Source organism: Canis aureus, chromosome 8, assembly GCF_053574225.1.
Source record: "Canis aureus isolate CA01 chromosome 8, VMU_Caureus_v.1.0, whole genome shotgun sequence".
Classification (NCBI taxonomy): Eukaryota; Metazoa; Chordata; class Mammalia; order Carnivora; family Canidae; genus Canis; species Canis aureus.
Genome location: NC_135618.1, coordinates 27,884,359 through 27,905,370, shown reverse-complemented (window position 1 = coordinate 27,905,370; position 21,012 = coordinate 27,884,359). Strand labels below are relative to the sequence as shown.

General features: G+C 37.2%; 1 protein-coding gene across 7 annotated transcripts in view; it reads right to left on the bottom strand.

Moving 5' to 3' along the window:
• Nucleotides 1–21,012, bottom strand: part of RTCA (RNA 3'-terminal phosphate cyclase) — a 55,146-nt gene that overhangs the window by 17,309 nt on the left and 16,825 nt on the right. For 6 of the 7 annotated variants that reach the window (XR_013384554.1, XR_013384552.1, XR_013384553.1 and 3 more), the window contains 7 exons: nt 18,545–18,668; nt 15,275–15,333; nt 13,675–13,816; nt 12,948–13,072; nt 10,707–10,765; nt 2,621–2,715; nt 550–654 (listed from right to left, as the gene is read on the bottom strand). Coding sequence is in view for 3 of the 7 variants with exons in the window: in XM_077905591.1 (XP_077761717.1) it covers nt 550–654; nt 2,621–2,715; nt 10,707–10,765; nt 12,948–13,072; nt 13,675–13,816; nt 15,275–15,333; nt 18,545–18,668 (709 nt within the window). In the remaining 4 variants the exon portion in view is untranslated. The remainder of the gene's footprint in view (nt 1–549; nt 655–2,620; nt 2,716–10,706; nt 10,766–12,947; nt 13,073–13,674; nt 13,817–15,274; nt 15,334–18,544; nt 18,669–21,012) is intronic. The other variant, XM_077905593.1, reaches the window with a different exon arrangement.

The window sequence follows — 21,012 nt, the reverse complement described above, 5'->3', positions numbered from 1 at the left end:
CTCATCAGTTTAGTGCCGCCTTCAGCCCAGGGGCCTGATCCTGGAGACCAGGGATCGAGTCTCACGTCAGGCTCCCTGCATGGAGCTTGCATCTCCTTCTGCCTATGTCACTGCCTCTCTCTCTGTGTCTCATGAATAAAAAACAATAAAAAAAAAAGGTTATGCAGAAGGGCACCTGGTGGCTCCATCAGTAAAGCATCTGATTCTTAGTTTTGGCTCAGGTTGTGATCTTGGGGTCATAGGACTGAGCTCCTTATTAGGCTCCATGCTCAGCAGGGAGTCTGTTTGAGTTCCTCCCTCTCCTTCTGCCCATCTCCTAGCTCTTGTGCTTTCTCTCAAATAAATGAATCTTTAAAAATAAATAAACAAATAATAAAATGGTAATGCAGAATAAGATGATGCAGGTAACTTGCTGAATTAGCTCAATGTCAGCCACACAGGAATTACTAGGCGAGGGATAGCAATTATGATTAAGTTTTTTGTTTATTACAATCTGACCCAAAATTGGCTACAATAAAAATCAATTACTCTTTCTAATGGAATACTCACCTTTGCTAATTGTTCAGCAAAATGTATAGCTGTTTGTGTATGGAGTGTAACTGGTCCTGTTTTTATTCTGGAAACTCCACAAGCTAATGCCATGAAAATGATCAACTATTAAAAAAAAAAGAACAAAGAAGAAAAATTTCATACATTTACTAACATTTGGAGTTAAACTCTACTGCTTACCACATGAAAATACCATTAGAAATCAAAACAGCTAAGAGAATTTCTACTTTAGGTTTCCAGAAGTCCTAAGATAATAGAAAATCTGTGTCAGCCAAAGTCTGTGGTGTGGTACAGAAATGCTTAGTAGCAGTTGTCAACATAGATTTTCTAAAATCGGGACGCCTGGGTGGCTTAGTGGTTGAGCATCTGCCTTCAGCTCAGGGCATGATCCCGGAGTCCCAGGATCAAGTCCTGCATTGGGTTCCCTGCAGGGAGCCTGCTTCTCCCTCTGCCTATATCTCTGCCTCTCTGTCTCTCTCATGAATAAATAAAATCTTTAAAAAAAAAATCAATGTTTAAGAAAAAAATATAGAGTTAAAAGTTAATATATTTAATCAGACTGCCTCAGCAAGCTGGAATATATGACAAACTTTTTCCAGTCTCTAAAATTACAACATTTTAACAGGTAAATAAATACACTAATACAGAATTACTTGGAGTATAGAGTACACCTAAGAAGGAAGAGACTAGAAATAAGGAACTAGTTAAGGGGTCGATGGGAGGAAGGGTGCCTAGTTAGCTCAGACAGAGGAGCACATAACTCTTTATCTTAGGGTTGTGAATTCAAGCCCCACATTGGGCTGTAGAGATTACTTAAAAATAAAATCTTAAAAAAAAAAGAAAAGAAAGAAACTGGTTAAGAAATCCTGGAGAGAGGGGATCCCTGAGTAGCTCAGCAGTTTAGCACCTGTCTTAGGCCCAGGGCATGGTCCTGGGGTTCCGGGATCAAGTCCCACATCGGGCTCCCTGCGTGGAGCCTACTTCTCCCTCTGCCTATGTCTCTGCCTCTCTCTCTCTCTGTGTCTCTCATGAATAAATAAATAAAATCTTTAAAAAAAAATCCTGGAGAGAATATTTCTTAATGTAGATTGCTGGTCTGAGATTAAGGAGAGAAAAGTGTGGTAGAAAAAACAGGAAATCTATCAAGACAGTGGACCATAAGAAGATCTCACTTGGAAATATTCACTAGCATGTGGTAGATGTGTTAAGTTTGAGAGGTCTACGACATGTCCAAGTGGAAATGCTTACAGTCACGAGAGATATGAATATGGAGTTAAGGAGAAAGGCCTGAGCTAGTGATATAAATTTGAGTTGTTTGTACAACAATGCTTCTATTTTTACAGATGGTATGTAAGCTGTGAGACTGGACAAAACAACTGAGGGAGTGAACACAGATAAAGAGGCATGAGACTCAGCCTACGGATTCTCCAAAATTTAGAAGTTGATGAGTTGAAAACAATAGTAATATCAAACTAGCAAAGAGACTAGAATACACGCCCAAGGGAAAAGAAAGATAATAATGTTTCAGAAAGCAAGTGAGAGGGGTGCCTGGGTGGCTCAGTGGGTTAAGCATACAATTCTTGATTTCTGCTCATGTCATGATCTCAGGGTTATGACACTGAACCCCATATCAGGCTCCATCTTGGGCATATGGTCTGCTTAAGGTTCTCTCTCCTTTTCCCTCTGTATCCTCCCCACTCCACAAAATTTAAAAATTAAAAAAAGAAAGCAAGTGAGGAAAGTATTTCAAGAAAAAAGAGTGATCACGTGGGCCAAATGCTGTAGCCAGGTCAAGATGAACACTGAAATCTGAGAAATGTAATTCCAAAATATTTAAAAACTGGCTGAACTAAGCCAATCAATGATTAAAATTTATATTCGTTCATTCTCCTAGCTGGCTCAGCTGGAGAAGCATGTGACTCTGGATTGCAGGGTCTTGAGTTCAAGCCCCACATGGGGTAGAGAGATTACTTAAATAAATAAAAAAACTTAAGATAAAATTTATAGTCAATCTAATTACCAAATATTCAAATCTAATGTTCAAAGGTTTTTATACCAAAAGTGTCATTACCTGGTCTTGCAAATACTCATCGACAGCACCACCATGTCTAAGATTTGCTAATAGCATTTCAGCAGCTTCAATTCCAACCTTGTCTGCATTTACACCTATAACAGACATAATGCAAAAAAACTAAGTTAATTATGAAGAGACAAAAAGTTGAAATAATATGTCCCAGTTAGCACCAGTATAACATTTTTTAGGCCTCTGAACTCACCCAACAGAACAGAACTTTTAGATCTTAAAGTATATTCAATCTTCGAGAGTTTAGCACATACAAATAATTTATATCTTTAAATGAACCTAGTAGAGGAAAAAACAGGCTGCTTTGGCCCTGTTTTAAAAATACCAGTTATGAGGGGCACCTGGGTGGGTACAGTTGGTTAAGTGTCTGACTTCTAGTTTTGCTCAGGTCCTGGGATTGAGCCCTGCATGGGGCTCTGCACTCAGCATGGAGTCTGCTTGAGATTCTCATTCTCTCTCTCTCTCTCTCTCTCTCTCTCCCTCTGCCCTTTCTGCTTGTGTGCTCTCTCACTTTCAAAACAAATAAATCTTAAAAAAATAAAAGTACTAATTATGAAACCAATTTATAACTAAGTGATGACCCCATAATACTATGCCTCAACTTCAAAATTTTAAATTTGCAATTTATACTTGTTATAATTAGTCTGTAGGTAATTCCATTAGAATTGATTTTTTTTTTTTTTTTTTTTTTTTTTTTTTTAAATTTTTATTTATTTATGATAGTCACAGAGAGAGAGAGAGAGAGAGAGGCAGAGACACAGGCAGAGGGAGAAGCAGGCTCCATGCACCGGGAGCCCGATGTGGGACTCAATCCCGGGTCTCCAGGATCGCGCCCTAGGCCAAAGGCAGGCGCCAAACCGCTGCGCCACCCAGGGATCCCTGATTTTTTTTTTAAAGATTTATTTATTCATGACAGACAGAGAGGGAGAGAGAGAGACAGAGACACAGGCAGAGGGAGAAGCAGGCTCCATGCAGGGAACCTGACGTGAGACTCAATGCCGGGTCTCCAGGATCACGCCCGGGCTGAAGGTGGCACTAAACCACTGGGCCACTGGGGCTGCCCTAAAGGATTTTTTTTTTTAAGTTAAAGAATTAAGTTTCATCTAAGAGCAGATAAAATTCTCATATCAGGGGTGCCTGGGTGGCTCAGTGGTTGAGTGTCTGCCTTCGGCTCAGGTCATGATTCCTGAGTCCTGGGACTGAACCCCACATCAGGCTCCCTAAGCTTTTCCCTCTGCCTGCAGCTCCCCTTGTGTTCTCTGTCAAATAAATAATAAAAAAAAATCTAAAAAAAATCCTCACATCAAATATTATATATATTTTTTAATTCATTCATGACAGAGAGAGAGAGAGAGAGAGAGAAAGAGGCAGAGACACAGGCAGGCAGAGGGAGAAGCAGGCTCCATGCAGGGAGCCCGACGCAGGATTCGATCCCGGGTCTCCAGGATCACACCATGGGCGGAAGGCGGCGCCAAATCGCTGGGCCACTGGGGCTGCCCAAAATTTTATTTCTTTAGATTTAAACAGGCATTATCTTATTTTGAAAATAAGAATATTAATCCCCATGCCTACTCCTTGCCTCTCCACACATACACCCCAAATCTTCATATAATACTGATTACAAAAGAAGTCTGTCAAAAGTAGTGGAATGTCAAATGTTTGTTTTTTTTTTTCCTTTTAAAGATTTTATTTATCTATTCATGAGAGACACAGAGAGAAAGAAAGGCAGAAACATAGGCAGAGGGAGAAGCAGGATCCATGCTGGGAGCCCGATGTGGGAATTGATCCCAGGACCCCAGGACCCCACCCTGGGCCGAAGGGAGATGCTAAACTGCTGAGCCATCCAAGGATCCCCCAAATGCTTCTATTTTTTAAAGATTTATTTATTTGTGAGAGGGTGAAGGAGGAGGGGCGGAGGGACAGGAGAGGGAGAGAGAATCCTCAAGCAGGCTCCCTACTAAGCACAGACCCTGACATGGGCTGGATCCCAGAACCCTGATATCATGACCTGACCTGAAATCAAGAGTCAGCCACTTAATCGACTGAGCCACCCAGGCGCCCCTCAAATGATTCTTTTGAATTATTTACTTTAAACTAAAAGAAGTTCCCTGGCTACAAATAAAAATGTCTTTTAAGGTATGAGACTGTGGTTAGTTTTTATTTCTATTTTATATGTGGAAATCCATTTGATTATATATATGCCTTGGTAAGATTTCCTAGAAAAGGGGGATTTTCAAAATTTTAATGGTTTTTCCTTACAGCAGTTATTATAATTATCTTTACAACATCAGTCAGTCAAGTACATGACTAAATGAGGCGGTTTGGAACATGTGGTATGAATCTCAACTACTCAGCCTCTTCTGTTTCCTCTTCCAAGTGGAGATGGAAATGGAGATAATACATAAGCTGCAAAGTTGTTAAAGAAATTAGAGATAATATTTATAAAACATATATTACCATGACTGGTTCATAATAAGCTAGTAATAATAGTTAATACTGAGTATCTAGTATGTGTGTCTCACACTAAGTAACAGGAACTGGTTCCTTGGGATGCCTGGGTGGCTCAGTGGTTGAGTGTCTGTCGTCGGCTCAGGTTGTGATCCCAGGGTCCTGGGATCGAATCCTGCATCAGGCACCCCATAGGGAGCCTGTTTCTCCCTCTGTCTATGTCTCTGCCTCTCTCTCTGTGTCTCTTCATGAATAAATAAATAAAATCTTAAAAAAAAAGGAACTGGTTTCTTTGCTAAGATGATATAAAGAAATACTCATAAAAAAAAAAAAAAAGAAATACTCATATATTGGAGAATCAAAGGATAAGCAGGTAAGCTCTATGGTATAAATTATATCACCAGTGAAAGTTCACAAAGAAAAACATTATAGGGATCCCTGGGTGGTGCAGCGGTTTAGCACCTGCTTTTGGCCCAGGGCGGGATCCTGGAGACCCGGGATCGAATCCCACATCGGGCTCCTGGTGCATGGAGCCTGCTTCTCCCTCTGCCTCTGTCTCTGCCTCTCTCTCTCTCTCTCTGTGCCTATCATAAATAAATAAAAATTTAAAAAAAAAAAAAAAAAAGGAAAAACATTATAGGTCCTAGAACAATGAAGGTCCCATGAACAAGAAGGTTTCATGGAGCATAAAGGACTCAAGTGAGTGCTAGAAAATGGCTAAAATTTGATGCAGTATGAGGTAGAAGGAAAGAATTCCTGGCTTGGCAGTATTAGAGAAGAGGAAATGTACTAAGGTTTCTCTGCCAAATGACAAAGTGTTTTCCAGAGCCACTCACATTCCCTCTGACCCAGTGGCCCTGATAGTGAATAATGGTATGAATGGATCTATATCATTACCAGTTATTAGTAAAGGTCTGTGGCAACTGAACAAAATGAAGTATATATGAGAAATCTGCTTATTGGTACTATGTTCTAAACAAAAGAGCAAAATCCTAACTTCCTCTGAAATTTTCATGCTTTTCTAACGGACAAATAATCTTCTGGTATTTTGGATATTTCTTAAAAAGATCTCAATACTGATGGTTTATAATCCAGCAAATTAAAATGAATATTCAATGATTTGGGTACCTTCTAGCTTATTGAAAGGACAATACTATAAAAAAGGTTATTAGATTAAGAAGAGAAGGCCAAAGGATTGACTCTAGGACATCAGAGAGATGCCATGAATTAGCGCATATATATATATATATATATATATGGTATATATGCATATACATATATGTATACACATACCATAGATGCTATATATGTAGCATATACCTACATATACCGAAGGAGGGAAGTAAAGTGCTTGTTCTAACCTAGGCAATTTCCACACACTGATAACAGGGACTGATTAATCAGAGTGTACCTTAGCTGACTGTTTTGCTACCACAGTAAAGAAACTAACTAACTGAGGGGCCTCTGGTGGGCTCAGTTGGTAGACAAGTCTTAATTTCAGTTCAGGTTATGATCTCAGAGTCTTGAGATAGGAGCCTCATGTTGGAGCCCAGCATGGAGCCTGCTTAAGATTCTCTCTCTCCCTCTCCCCCCATGCTTAAACAGTCTATTAAAAAAAAAAAAAAAGTTAAAAAAATGTTTAAAGAACACAACTAACTGAAAGACAAGAGTGGGCAAAGAATACATAACAATGTAAAGACAAAATATATCCTGTCCATACTGCAATCATATAAAGTTGGAAGGGATCTTTATACACAGACAGTGGTCTGATCTCATGTATCAGAAAAGGAAAGCCCCCAGCTGCCATGCAGGATACTGGCAGACATGGGACTATACTGCCTCCATCTAAAGTCCCAGGACTCTCAAACAGAACAAAACCTCGCCTTTGTTACAAGATCAAAAAATGTTATAGCTGGAAGGACTTGAGAGATTCTCTAGGCTAATTCTCTTACTCAACAGATAAAGAAACTAAGATCAAAATGGTTTTAGTGACTGTGACAGTGACAAACATGACTAGTTCCAGGTTATTGCTTCCACCACAAATGACGGCATGAACAAACAGCTAATGTTGCTTCTTGTAGTAACTCTTAGACATTAGGATTCAGGGTCTGGTAATTTTCCAGTTAATTTCAATCAGAAATGAAAGGGGACCTCTTCCCCAGCAGAAATGAAGGGGGACAATGGAAGCTACAACATTCTCTCTGATATCCTTAATATATTCTAACTAGATGGAGAGATAAGACCCCATGCTGCCTTGACATTTGCTAATGACATCTCATTTGACATCTGTGCCAACAGGAAACAAGGGAGAGCACCAGCAGGAGCCACTCTGAGTAAGAATGTTGCCCTAGGGATCCCTGGGTAGCGCAGCGGTTTGGCGCCTGCCTTTGGCCTGGGGCGTGATCCTGGAGACCCGGGATCGAATCCCACGTCGGGCTCCCGGTGCATGGAGCCTGCTTCTCCCTCTGCCTGTGTCTCTGCCTCTCTCTCTCTCTCTGTGTGACTATCATAAAAAAAAAAAAAAAAAAAAAAAAAGAATGTTGCCCTATCATCTATTCCCTCCTACTATACTAACTCTAAAGATAAGTTTTATGTACCCTGAAACCATGTTATCCAAAGGCAACTTCAAAGTAAAAATGGTCTCACATGACAAAGTAAGAAAAAAAGTGTTGATGGAATACTAGAAATTTTTTCAGAGCTGGCCAGCAACGTAAATCCTAGGTATTGCTAGCAGTAACAGAGTACTGGTTGCTTTATACAATCTCAATGCAACATATCTAAAACTATCATCTACTCTGGCAAATGAGTTCAACCTCCTATATCACAAGTTGTTAATGTTTCTAGTTACCAGAACTAGAAATCTAGGTCATTCTTCCCATTGCCATTCTAACTTTCTATATGCAACTGGTCACCACATACTTGCTCTCCCTCCTAATATCCTTGCTATTGGTACTCTCCACTCTAACTCGAGTCACTGCTTTCGTTTGTATAGGCCCTTACCACTTCTGACCTGAACAGCTACAAAAGTCTTGTCCTCCTGCCTCCAATACGGTTTTCCTCTAATCCTCCATTTATCTATCAGAATTACCTTTCGAAAGATCTGACATGATATTCCTCCTTAAAATCTTTATTTTCGTGATGAAACCCTTTACATGGCCTATGAAGTCTTTCAAAATCTCGCATCTGTCTACCTCTCTAACTTCATCTGCACTTTCCCACTCCAGATCCTACACACATCACAGAGTTGTAGCTGCCCAAAGAACACACTACTCTTTTTTTTTTTTTTTTTAAGATTTTATTTATTTATTCATGACAGACACAGAGGGAGAGAGAGAGAGGCAGAGACACAGGCAGGGGGAGAAGCAGGCTCCATGTAGGGAGCCCGACATGGGACTCAATTCCAGATCTCCAGGATCACACCCTGGGCTGAAGGCAACGCTAAATCGCTGAGCCACCTGGGCTGCCCCACACTACTCTGTTATGTCAGCACTATCCTGTGTCCTTCCTCCTTAGCTCACTGTGACATCTGGCTAATTTCTACCTTTTTTTTTTTTTTTTTTTTTTTAAGATTTTATTTATTCATGAGAGACACAGAGAGGAAGAGAAAGAAGCAGGCTCCCTTTAGGGAGCCTGATTCAGGACTCAATGCCAGGACCCTGGGATCATGACCTGAGCCAAAGGCAGATGCTCAGCCGCTGAGCCACCCAGGTGTCCCTGGCTAATTTGTACTAATCTACAGAACCCACTGGAGGATTGCTGAATGGCAGAAGCCAGATTTGGGGTCAACTGGCCCCCAAAGGAGAATTAGTTGTTCTTCCCCTGTGTTCCTATGATACCCTGGGAATACCAAAATCATTGCCTCTTCTGTCTCCTCTGCCAGACTAAACCAGGAAACACAAGTGGCTCTCACATCTGTGACCCTAGTATATACTACCTGGCACATGGTGGTACCCAATAAACTCATTCTACTCAATGTCTGCATGTCTGCCCAGCACTCATTACTTACATGGGCTCCTGGTCTCTATTTTATATTTTGCATTACCTTTGCTTTCTCTAGACTGTTAGGCTCACTATCACTATCCACATTGATGCTTCACTAGACCTAACAAGTAATCAGTGTACTCTAAATGTTTATTTTTGGTCATTACTTCTTGAACTTCATTATACCTCACAAGTATCCAGTGAGCTTATTAAAACAGATCTTTGGGTCCACTTCCAGAGATTCTAATTTGGGAGGTATGAAATGAACCCCCAAACTTGTATTTAAAACAAACTCCCTGATGATGCTGATACGTTGGCTATCCAAACAAGAAGTCCAACTAGAAGTCACCTCAATGGCAAAAGTAACTTCAAATATTAACAATCAGATGTACACACATACCTCCTCTCCTAAATATATTAAATCTTAACTACATTTCCCTTTCATATCTGGGACACTTAGGTGGCTCAGCAGCTGAGTATCTGCCTTTGGCTCAAGCATGATCCCGGGATCCAGGATTGAGTCCCACATTGGGCTCCTTGCAGGGAGCCTGCTTCTCTTCTGCCTGTGTCTCTGCCTCTCTCTGTGTGTGTCTCTCATGAATAAATAAAACCTTTAAAAAAATTCAGTTTTCTGAAACCACCAATATAATGACTGATGCAGGGAAGAGTCACCAAGAGACGCTAAAACCATTGGATGAAAGTTGTATAGGAATAAGATAATCAAAAAAAAAAAAAAAAAAAAGGAATAAGATAATCAGATGGTCTCAAAGTACTAACCCAGATGACTTATTACTTATACAAAAGGAAAGGATTTATAGGGGACAGACCTGGAGGACACTACTTTAACCAAGTGATCACAGTTAGCTTTACCAATAAAGGACAAACTGACATTATCATCAACCCTGCTGTGGTAAAATGGAATGTACACAGTCACCTATTCCTACTAAAAATGTTTCACCAGAAGATATCTAATCATGAGACAACCAGACAAATCCAAATTGTAGGAAATCCTATGAGAAAATGACTGGACTTTTCAAAATGTCAGTATCATGAGAGAAAAAGAATGGTGAAACTATTCTGTAGCAGGAAAGAAACTGAACAGACATGACCAACTTCTGTCAGTGCTCAAAAAACAACAACAACCCACAAACAAGCCCCACTGCTCTAAAAAATATTTTAGAGGGAATTGGTTATATCAGAATATAAGAGACAAATTCTTTGGGTGTAAAATGGTACTGTGATTACATAGGTATTGCTCTTTGGACATCCATGCTGCAGTATTCAGGGGTGAGATGTCCTATCTGCAACTTATATTGAAATAGTTCAGAAACACACAAACTTGTAGCTAAAAGTTCACTACTGGTAAACCTTAGAGAACAGTATATGGATGTTCATTGGTCATTCAACTTTTTCATAAGTTTGAGATTTTTTCAAAGTATAAAGTCAGGAGAAAGGCTGAAATTTTAACTGACTATATTTTTTTACTTTTAATTTTTTATTTATTTTTTAATTAATTCATTAACTGACTATAAAACAGAATCAGTTAATCATATTCTTTTACACTTGCTACACTCTACACCTGACAGATAATTAAAAAATTTTACGTTACCACTAGAAATTGTGGACCCCCTTCATTTATCTGTACCTCGTTTACCAAGCGATGATCCAGCAAACAAACAGCCAGTGGATGTCTCAGCAATAATGCTATATAAGAAAAAAAGAAGTATTACTATCTATGCTATAAATATTCTAAAATTATATGCAAATGCAAGACAGTGGAATAGTGACTATTAAGTACATAGGATTAGATCTAGTATATTGCAAAAGTGAAATTCTTTATACAAAGAACAGCATGATTAGCATTCTCCAGCTTCATGAGGGCATTAGTATTCTTCAGCACTTCCAACAAGAAGTCACACTAGATTCTAATCCATTCACAGGTAAGGGAATGGCTCTTCTAGAAGTTTTGTCATCCACACTAAATGATACCATTTCTACTTTACCATAAATATTCTATGAGGGGCACTTGAATGGCTCAGCCGGTTGAGTATCCAACTCTTGATTTTGGCTCAGGTCATAATCTCAGGGTTGTGAGATAGAGCCCCGCATGGGGCTCTGCCCTCAGGTCAGAGTCTGCTTGGGATCTCTCTCTCCCTCCGCCCCTCCCTCCACTCACACTCTCTCTCCCTCTTCCTCTCTCTCTAAAATAAATAATTTTTAAAAATCTTTAATAAAAATTAAAAATATGAAGGGTTTTATAATTATCTAAAATGAAAAGATCTTTTTATGTGTTCAAACTTAAGTGACCAACTTAATATAGACTGCTATATACTTAGGATGTTATCCACAAACCTCAAGGAAACCACAAAACTAAAACTTTGACACACAGAAAATAAAACACCAAGAGAAAGAACATTACCAAAAGTCATCAATCACAAGGGGAGCAAAAAAAAAAAAAAAAAAAAAAAAAAAATCACAAGGGGAGCAAGAGAAGAAGAAACAGAGGACTACAAAAACACCCAGAAAACAATTAACAAAATGGTACTAAGTACATATCTATCAATAATTGCAATAGCCAATAGCAACTCAAGTGTCCATAACAGATGAATGGGTAAAGATGTGGTACATATACACACAATAGAGTATTTCTCAGCCATAAAAAAGAATGAGGTTTTACCATTTGTGATAACATGGGTGGACCTAGAAAGCAACAGACTAAGTGCCAGACAGAGAAAGACAAATACCACACAATTCTACTTATACATGAAATCTAAAAAACAAAACAAACACACAAACAGACACACAGATATAGAACAAAATGATGGTTGCCAGAGGGGAAGGGATGGGAGATGGGCAAGATAAGTGAAGAAAATGGGAGATTCAGTTAAGAACACTTAACTGGAGATTCAGGCTTCCAGTTTTGTAGAGTAAGTCTACAAGGATGAAAGGTACAGATAGGGAATATAGTCAGTGGTATTGTAATGGCATTGTAAGGTGACAGATGGAAAATACACTTGTGATAAGCAAAACATAACATTGTCAATTCACTATACCACACACCTGAAATTAATCTAACAGTGTATGTCAACTATACTTCAATAAAAAAAGAAAAAAATCTTTCTACAGAAATGTTTGGTTTTGTTTTACAGTTTTTAGATAGTATTAGCAAATGAACATGCATTTAAACCCTTTAATAGAAACTCTGAAAACGAGGCTTTTTATCCATAAGAGATACTCTCATCCTTCAAAAGATCAATTGAAGCATTTTATATTTTTTTAGCTTTTTTTCTTTTTAATTTATTTATTTGAGAGAGAGAGAGCATGGGTGAAGAGCATGAGCAGGAGGAGAGGCAGAGGGAGAAAGAGAAGCAGACTCCCCATTGAGCATGGAGCTTGACATGGGATTCAATTTCAGGACCTCAAGATCAAGACCTGAGCTGAAGGCAGATGCTTAACTGATTGAGCCACCCAGGCACCCCAAGCATTTTTATATTTAAATCAGTAATTCCTAATTAAATTAATGTAATTCTTTTCTAAATAGACCTTTGCCTATCTAATATTTATATGTAAATGGACTTCACAGTTGAGGTATAGAAAAACAACTGGAAATATTTCTCTCAGGATCAGTTTCAAAGGCTAACTTCTGATTAGCTTAAGACTGAAAAGACTCTTACAATGTAAGAAAAAGCAAACCATCCTTAGGAAAAAAATTCAGAATAAAATAATCATTTTAATTCATCATACTGTTGTTTTTTAGGTAGGAATGTCCTTAAAAATATGCATTTTTAGAACTGTAATACTTAAAAAAACCACAAATCTTTAATTCAAACAGAATAATTATTTCAGAGCTCTCAATCAGTATCCAGGAAAAAGTGTATTGTCTCACATTATTCCATTCCCATTGCCAAAGGCTTGGTCTTTAGGTTCCTGAACAGGCTGGATGTTAACATACAGATCCCTAATCTCCTTTCTGATGCATCTTACAGCTGCCGCTGCCATATCTTTTGCTACCTATTTTGACAAGACAGAAAAATAAGAATAAAATAAGTTAATAATTATTTTGAAAAAAAAAAAAAATTAATTATTTTGACAATTGTTTTCAAGCCTTCAAAGAAACATAATTAGTAACTTTTACATGCATTATATAAAAACTAGATTTTCAAGAGTAAAGAGCATAAATGTTTACAAAAAAAATTTTTAATGAAAATATTAAAAATTTAAGTGCTTTAGGAGTACCTAGCTGGCTCAGTTGGTAGAGCATGCAACTCTTTTTTTTTCTTTTTAAGATTTTATTTATTTACTTGAGAGAGAAAGAACAGATGGAGAAGGAGAAGCAGATTTCCCTCTGAGCAGAGAACCTGATGCTACAGGGCTTAATCCCAAGATGCTGAGATCAAGACCTGAGCCAAAGGCAGATGTTTAACCAATTGAGTCACCCAGGCATCCCATGGAGTGGAGCATGCAACTCTTGATCTCGGGGTTTTAAGTTCTAGCTCCATATTGAGCACAGAGCAAACTTAAAAATAAGATCTTAAAAAAATTAAGTGCTTTTAATAATTTCAAAATTTTGATGACATAATACCAAGACCCACATAAACTTCTAGACAACTTACTTTAAATGGTAAAACACCAGCAACAAAAGCTCTTCCATATATCTTAGTCACAGAACCACGGTCAGTTAAATTGATTGGGTTCAACTGTTTAACTGGTGACATTCGGACAATCACTTCACCACCCCCTTTTGGGTAGTAGCCTCTATAAAAAGTATGACAAATACTCACATAAACTGATTGTAACAAAAATAAAGCTAAACATTTACAATAAAATAACCTGTGAATGATATCCAAACATATAATTCACGTTCCAAATTTCTAAGTAATAGTGTCCAATATAGTAATCACAAACTACATGTGACTATTTAAATTTAAATTTAATTTAAAACTCAGCTCCCCAGTCACACTGGCCACATTTCAAATGCTCAGTAGTCATGTGTGGCTAGTGACTACTATATTGGACAGACAGAGAGCATTTCCCTCAATGCAGAAAGTTCTTTTTGACAGTGCTGTTTTTGAATTTAAGCTCCTTGATAGCAGAACTTTGTCTATTTTGTTCCTGCTATTGCAGTGCCCTAAAACAATGTCTGGTAAGTAGGAGGTACTCAGTAAATATATGATGAATATTTAAGTAACTGGACACTAACAAAAAATTTTTTTTCTAACAAAATTTTAACTCCAATATTGTCATTTGTTTTATGGAAGATGCTGGGAACATAAAGATGAGAGTAACAGTGCTCCTATCCACAAGGAGCTCCCTATCCAATCAAGAGATGGCTCTATAAGTAACCTACTAGAAGACATCAGACTGTAAAAAGACTACAAGAGAGATGCAAATATGAATTCCAATTGAGATATACCCATGGACAATTCACACAAGAAATTATAAGTCACAAAAAAAATTTTTTTAATTAAAAAATAAATTTAAAATTTAATTAAAAAATAAAATAAAAATTAAAAATCTTTCTTAAAAAAAATTAAAAAATAAAATTACTAGTTACATTTTGAAAAAAATATAGGATTTCCAGTTTTTAAGAAAGCAGGGGAGGAAAAACATAAAGAAATGAAAGCCCAGAGGCACAAAGTACAGTTAAAGAGCAAGTAAACACGTTAGAATGCATGGGGGCAAGGGCAGGGACTGATGCTAGAAAGGTAAACTGGAACAGGATTGCAGCACACTTAAATGCCACACCAAGAAATCTGGCCTTGTTATCATGTGACAGAAGGGAAGGCTTGAAGAGAAATCATCTGAATGTCCAATGTGTTTCTTAGGAAAATAATTCTGCATGCACTGTAGAGGAGAATCCCTTTTATGACACTGTAGTGCCTAGTCCAGTTGTTTGCACAGAGAAAGTACTCCATCTGTGCTGAGCATGGATAACACTCGATATGAAGGTCCCCTCAGTGTAGCAATTCCCTTAAAAATATTTCTCCCTAAAAACAAGCAAATAGCATATCTATCTGCTTTTAAGATCCCATGCCCCTGCCACTTACTGTTTTTAAGCACAAAGCATAATTATTTCCTATAAATTGTATTTCCTACAATTATTTTCTAATTATTACAAGAAGTAGTAGGTTCCAGAATAATTCTCTAAGGTCTAATTCCCCACTATTTTAAGTACAAATAGTGGGCCAAAGGGTTAACAAATAAGTAACTTACCTCATCTTAATGTCACAATTAAATTGGAAACCAAATTTTTCCACAATTGGCTTGAAAACCTGAAACATCAGTTTATTGTTACTTTAACCATAAATATTCAGTGATTCAACAAGCATATTTATTAAACAAAAGTGCTCTGCACTGAGCTAGTACGTAAAAATGTGTAGGCTAGTTCTGTTTTTCAAATAAAATAACTGATATGTAAACTAAAAGTTTAACATTTAATTAATCAGGGCTGTCTAATAAAAAAAAATGTCAGAACTCAGGATACTTGATCTTAGTGGTTATTTTACTCCACACAATAATATATCCTAACCTTTCAGTAATATAACGCATAAGAAATTAGAGGATATTAGTGAACAGCATTCCATTCTGCCTTCTCAATTTTTTAAAGTTTTATTTACTTATTTGAGAGAGAGAAAAAGAGAGAGAGAGAGAGAGAGATAGAGAGAGAGAACATCAGTAGGGAAAGGACAGAAGGAGAGGGAGAGAGAGAATCCCAAGCAGGCTCCATGCACAGCATGGAGCCTAACATGGGGCTCAATCCCATGATCCTGAAATCATGATCTGAGCCAAAATCAAGATTTAGACTTTCAACTAACTGAGCCAACTAGGCATCTCTGCCTTCTCAATTCTTTTATACATTGAACTCTCACTGCACATACAATGTTTACCCTCATTTTTTCCATCTAATGTTATAAACAGAAGCATTTTTCCTGACATCCTAAAAGTCTTTCTAAACTATATTTAAATAACTGCATGACATTCTAGCATAATAACTTATTCAACCATTCTCTAAGTTTTCATTTTTATGTAATTATATATTATGTAATGATTACTATATAAATGCTCTGCTCAAATACCTTTAACATTTATCTTTTGCTGCAGTCTGTAATATTTAATTAGGTTCATTTCCTGAAACTAAGTTTCATTACAAATCCTATCAAAGTAGATTTTAAAAGACTGTACCATCCAGGGGCGCCTGGGTGGCTCAGTTGTTTGAGCATCCAACTCTTGATTTTGGATCAGGTCACATTCTCAAGGTTGTGAGATCAAGCCATCTGTTAAGCTCCATGCTGGGTGTGAGGTGTGAACATGCTTAAGATTCTCTCTCCCTCTCCTTCTGCCCCTCCCCACCCCCACCAAGCTCTCCCTCTAAAAAAAATTTTTTTTAAAGATTATACTATGTATTAAAATGGTAAAAAATTAAATATCAAGTGCTGGAGAGATGCAGAATAGCTAAAACTATATACAGTGCTAGTGAAAATGCAAAACAATGCAGCCACATTGGATACCAAAACAATCTGGCAGTATGCCATAATGTTAGATATATACTTACTATTACCAGCAATCCCTCTCCTTGAACTTATCCAAAAGAAATGAAAACTTATGTTCACGTAAAAAACCTGTAAATAAATGTTAATAGTGACATTTCCATATTGCCAAAAACTGGAAACAGCCCAAATGTCCTTCAAACAGATGAATGGCTTAACACACTGGGACATCCATATAATAGAATACTACTTAGCTTTTATTGCTAAAACAAGTCACAAAGATGAATCTCAAACATATTATGGTAAGTGGAAAAAAAAAAGACACAGAAAGCTGCATACAATATTATTCCTTTATGTGGCATTCAGAGAAAAAAGGCAAGAACTATTATACAAGACAGAGCAGTAGTTGCCGAGGGCCAGGGCATGGGACTGACTACACAGAGTACAAGGGGAATTTTTTTACAGTAATTCTGTATCTTGATGGTGGTGGCTGGCTTGCAACTATGTGTCAAAAATCATGGGACTGTACACTAAAAAGATGAATTTTGCTATAATTAAACCATAAAAAACTTGGGAGGAAAAAAAAAGACACCATTTTTCTCTCCTACTAACTGTATAAGCACACTTAATCATTTTCAAAATTTACAGTCAAAATATGGTACTTAAATTTTTTAAATTTTATCTCTGTTGAGAAAAGAACACTTGGGTAGCCCCAGTGGCGCAGCGGTTTAGCGCCGCCTACAGCCCCAGGGCGTGATCCTGGAGACCTGGGATCGAGTCCCACATCGGGCTCCCTGCATGGAGCCTGCTTCTCCCTCTGCCTGTGTCTTTGCCTCTCCCTCTCTCTCTGTGTTGCTCATGAATAAATAAATAAAATCTTTAAAAAAAAAAAAAAGAACACTTAACATGAGCTCTACCTTTTTAACAAAATTTTAAGTGCATAATATACTGTTGACTATATGTAAATGTTGTACAGACCTCTACAGCTTACTCATCTTGCCTAACTGAAATTTTATGCCTGTTGATTAATAACTCTTTATTCTCCCTTCCCTCTACCCCATCCTACTCTTTGAGTCTATGGATTTGATTACTTTAAATATCTCATAAAAGTGGAATTACACTAGTACTTGTCTTCATGTGACTGGTTATTTCACTTAGCATAATGTCCTCAAGGTTCATTCATATTGTCAAATATTCTAGAATGTCTTTTTTTTAAGTATGTATTTATGTATGTATGTATGATGTATGTATGTATTTATTTATGACATAGGCAGAGGGAGAAGCAGGACCCCAGGATCACGACCTGAGTCTAACGCAGACGCTTAATCAGAGACACTCTGGCACCCTACAATGTCTTTTTTAAGGCTGAATAGTATTCCACTGTATGTATATGCTCCATTTTCTTTATCCATTCATCAACAGACATTTAGATTGTTTTCCCACCTTGATTATTATGAATAGTACTGCAATGAACATGGGAATGCTAATATCTCTTCAAGACCCTGATTTCAATCCTTTTGGGTAAATACTCAAAAGAGGATTTCTGGATTATATGGTAGTTTTATTTTTAATTTTTTGAGGAATCTTCAGTCTTCCTTAGTGGCTGCACCATTTTGCATTTCTACTAACAGTATACAAGGGTTCCAATTTCTTAACATCCTCACCAACTCTTATCAAACACAGTGTTTAATTCTCTAATTTTTTCTTCCAAGTCATAATTCTGATATTTATAAATTACTGATTTATGGAAGTAATATAATTTCTGTAACAATTATACTTGAGGTTTTAAAATAATTCACTATAAACACTGTTCAAAATATAACACAAAATCTAAAAGTAAACACAATCCCTTACCCTCTCCCACAACAGAACTAGACACCAAAAAGAAATAAACAGGTATGTACACAAACAACTCAGGGTATATTAAATAAAGAATGGAGATTCAGAAGAATATATGAGGTCATCTTAGTTCATCAACAACAACAAAAGCCCTTACCATGGCTGTGTAATCAATTTGTGGTGCCATTTCAGCATTCGTTCCACCTTTTAAACGTAGTTCTGATGGAGAAGCAGCAAAGAGAACACAGGGCATTGAGACCTGCATCAAGAGGCACACACTCCTAAGGAGAAGGCAAAACAGGGTTAGCTGCATTTTCTTTTTAAAGTCTCAAGAACATGGTATTACTACACATCACCATCAGCTGAGGCATAGACAACTGGGAAAACAGGTATATATCCTAAAGTTTATATAACAGGTATATAAGTCTAAAGTTTAAAAACACCCCATTAAAAAGGGGGGCCACACCTGACTAGCTCTGTTAGTAGAGCATGCAACTCTTGATCTGGGGGTCATGAGGTTGAGCCCCACACTGGAAGAAGTGCTTACTTTAAGAAAAAAAAAAAACCCACCCCACCTAATTAAGAAAATCCAGAAACTTAAAGACAGAATTTCCATAATAGAAGGAACTAGCCTTAAATGATCAGCAAATCTAAGTTTGAATTCAATACATTAGTTCTGTGATCTTTAACTTACAAAGAAGTAAAAAAAAAGAATTTTTTAAAAATAAAATTATTCTTAAGTTTTTATAAAAGGATTTCTGAGAGTGCAATTTATGAAAATGTATTTAATACTGTCAAAGTCTAAAAATATAGCATAGGAAATAGAATCAATTAAACTGTATTAACTTTTTGTACAATAACAGATAGTTATACACACAGAAGTCAAAGTCTAGAAATACTTAAATAATTACATCTGAATCTTTACCAGGCACAGGCATTGTTCAAGGCATTGTATCAAGTTAAGATACAGTGCTTACTATCATGGAGTTTATGATCTGATAAAATAGTATTTTACAAAGACTGATAGCTGAATATTTTACTTGGAAATAATCTGTAACTTATCTCTGTTTGGTCATTAGAGTAAAATAATGTGAGAAACTATGAGAAATAATTCTAGAATATGAAGTATTTTATAAAATGAAACACTTGGTCAGATTTTCTAAGTAAGCTGTCGCATTCATATACAGATTGTAATACAGATTTGACATAGCCTATAATACCAAGACAGACCTTCACTTAACATTCTCATGGTAGCAATGTATATGTGTTGAAATAAACAGTCTATCACTGATAATGCATTTCATTAATTTACTAAACATTTACAGACTGCATAAAGTGTTAGGTAGTATAAGAGAAAACATACAATATAATCCCTGTTCTTAAGGAATCAAGCAAGTGAGGAGCAAGTGAAAAAACTCGGAAATGTTCAGTTTACAGTAAACCATAAAGTAAAAACTACTAAACTTCTCAGTGTTTATTTCCTCTGAGGAACCCAACATTTAAAGTGTTCTCCCACTGCCCCAAATAAAATCAGACTGTAAGAACAGTAAAAAAGACCTTAGGGGCACCTGGATGGTTCAACTGGTTAAGCATCTACCTTTGGCTCAGATCATGATCCCAGGGTCCTGGGATGGAGCCCTGAGTTGGGCTCCCTGCTCACTGGGGAGCCTGCCTCTCCCTCTCTCCCTGCCCCTCCCCACTGCTCACTTGTGTGCTCTCTCTGAATCTCTCATAAATTAAATAAATAAACAAACAAACAAACTTTAAAAAAAAAAAAAAAAAGAAAAGAGGGGTGCTTGGGTGGCTCAGTCAGTCTGTCTTCAGCTCAGGTCATGATCCCAGGGTTCTGGGATCGAGCCCCATGTTGTGCTCTGTGCTCAGAGGGGAGCCTGCCTCTCCCTCCCTCTGCCTGCCACTTCCCTGTTTGTGCTCTCTCTTTCTGTCAAATAAATTAAATCTTAAAAAAAAAAAAAAAAGAAAATCTTAATTTTAGTAGAGTAAGAAATTGCAAAAACAAAGGTAGACATCTAAGAAAACACATGGTACTATAATCATAGTTAAGGATACAAATGTTAGAATGTGAATAAGTAAGGTATGTTCTCTTGCTGGGAAAAAGCTTGGCTTAGTCTCCTGAATAGAGCTGCATTCTTAATTTTAAATTCATTTCCCATACAGTCTAGTGGATTAGAAGCTATAAACCCTACATTCTAATCTAATTCTGTCCTTGACTCCATTATGTTAGGCAAATCACTTGACCCAGGATGTTAGGTCTTTATTCTCTCATTCACAAAGTGGAGGAAGGATTGGAAATACATGGTTTCTATTTTCTCTCTTGCAACTTCAAAATTCTATTGTTTCAATTTTTAGATAGTTGGTTAATTATAACCTCCCCCCTTTTAGTACAGAAGAATACTCCAAATAATGTACTGACTACAAAGATACCTCAAAATTCTTTAATCCCCTCGAAAGTTCTCACTTGGCAAACCTCACTTTAGGCCTAGTAGCAAGCCCCTTTTCAGAGGTCTACTCACAGCATCACTCAAGTCTCAATTACCACTAAACATTACCTTTAAAAAAAAAAAAAAAAGATTTTATTTATTTGAGAGAGAGAGCAAGAGAGCAAGA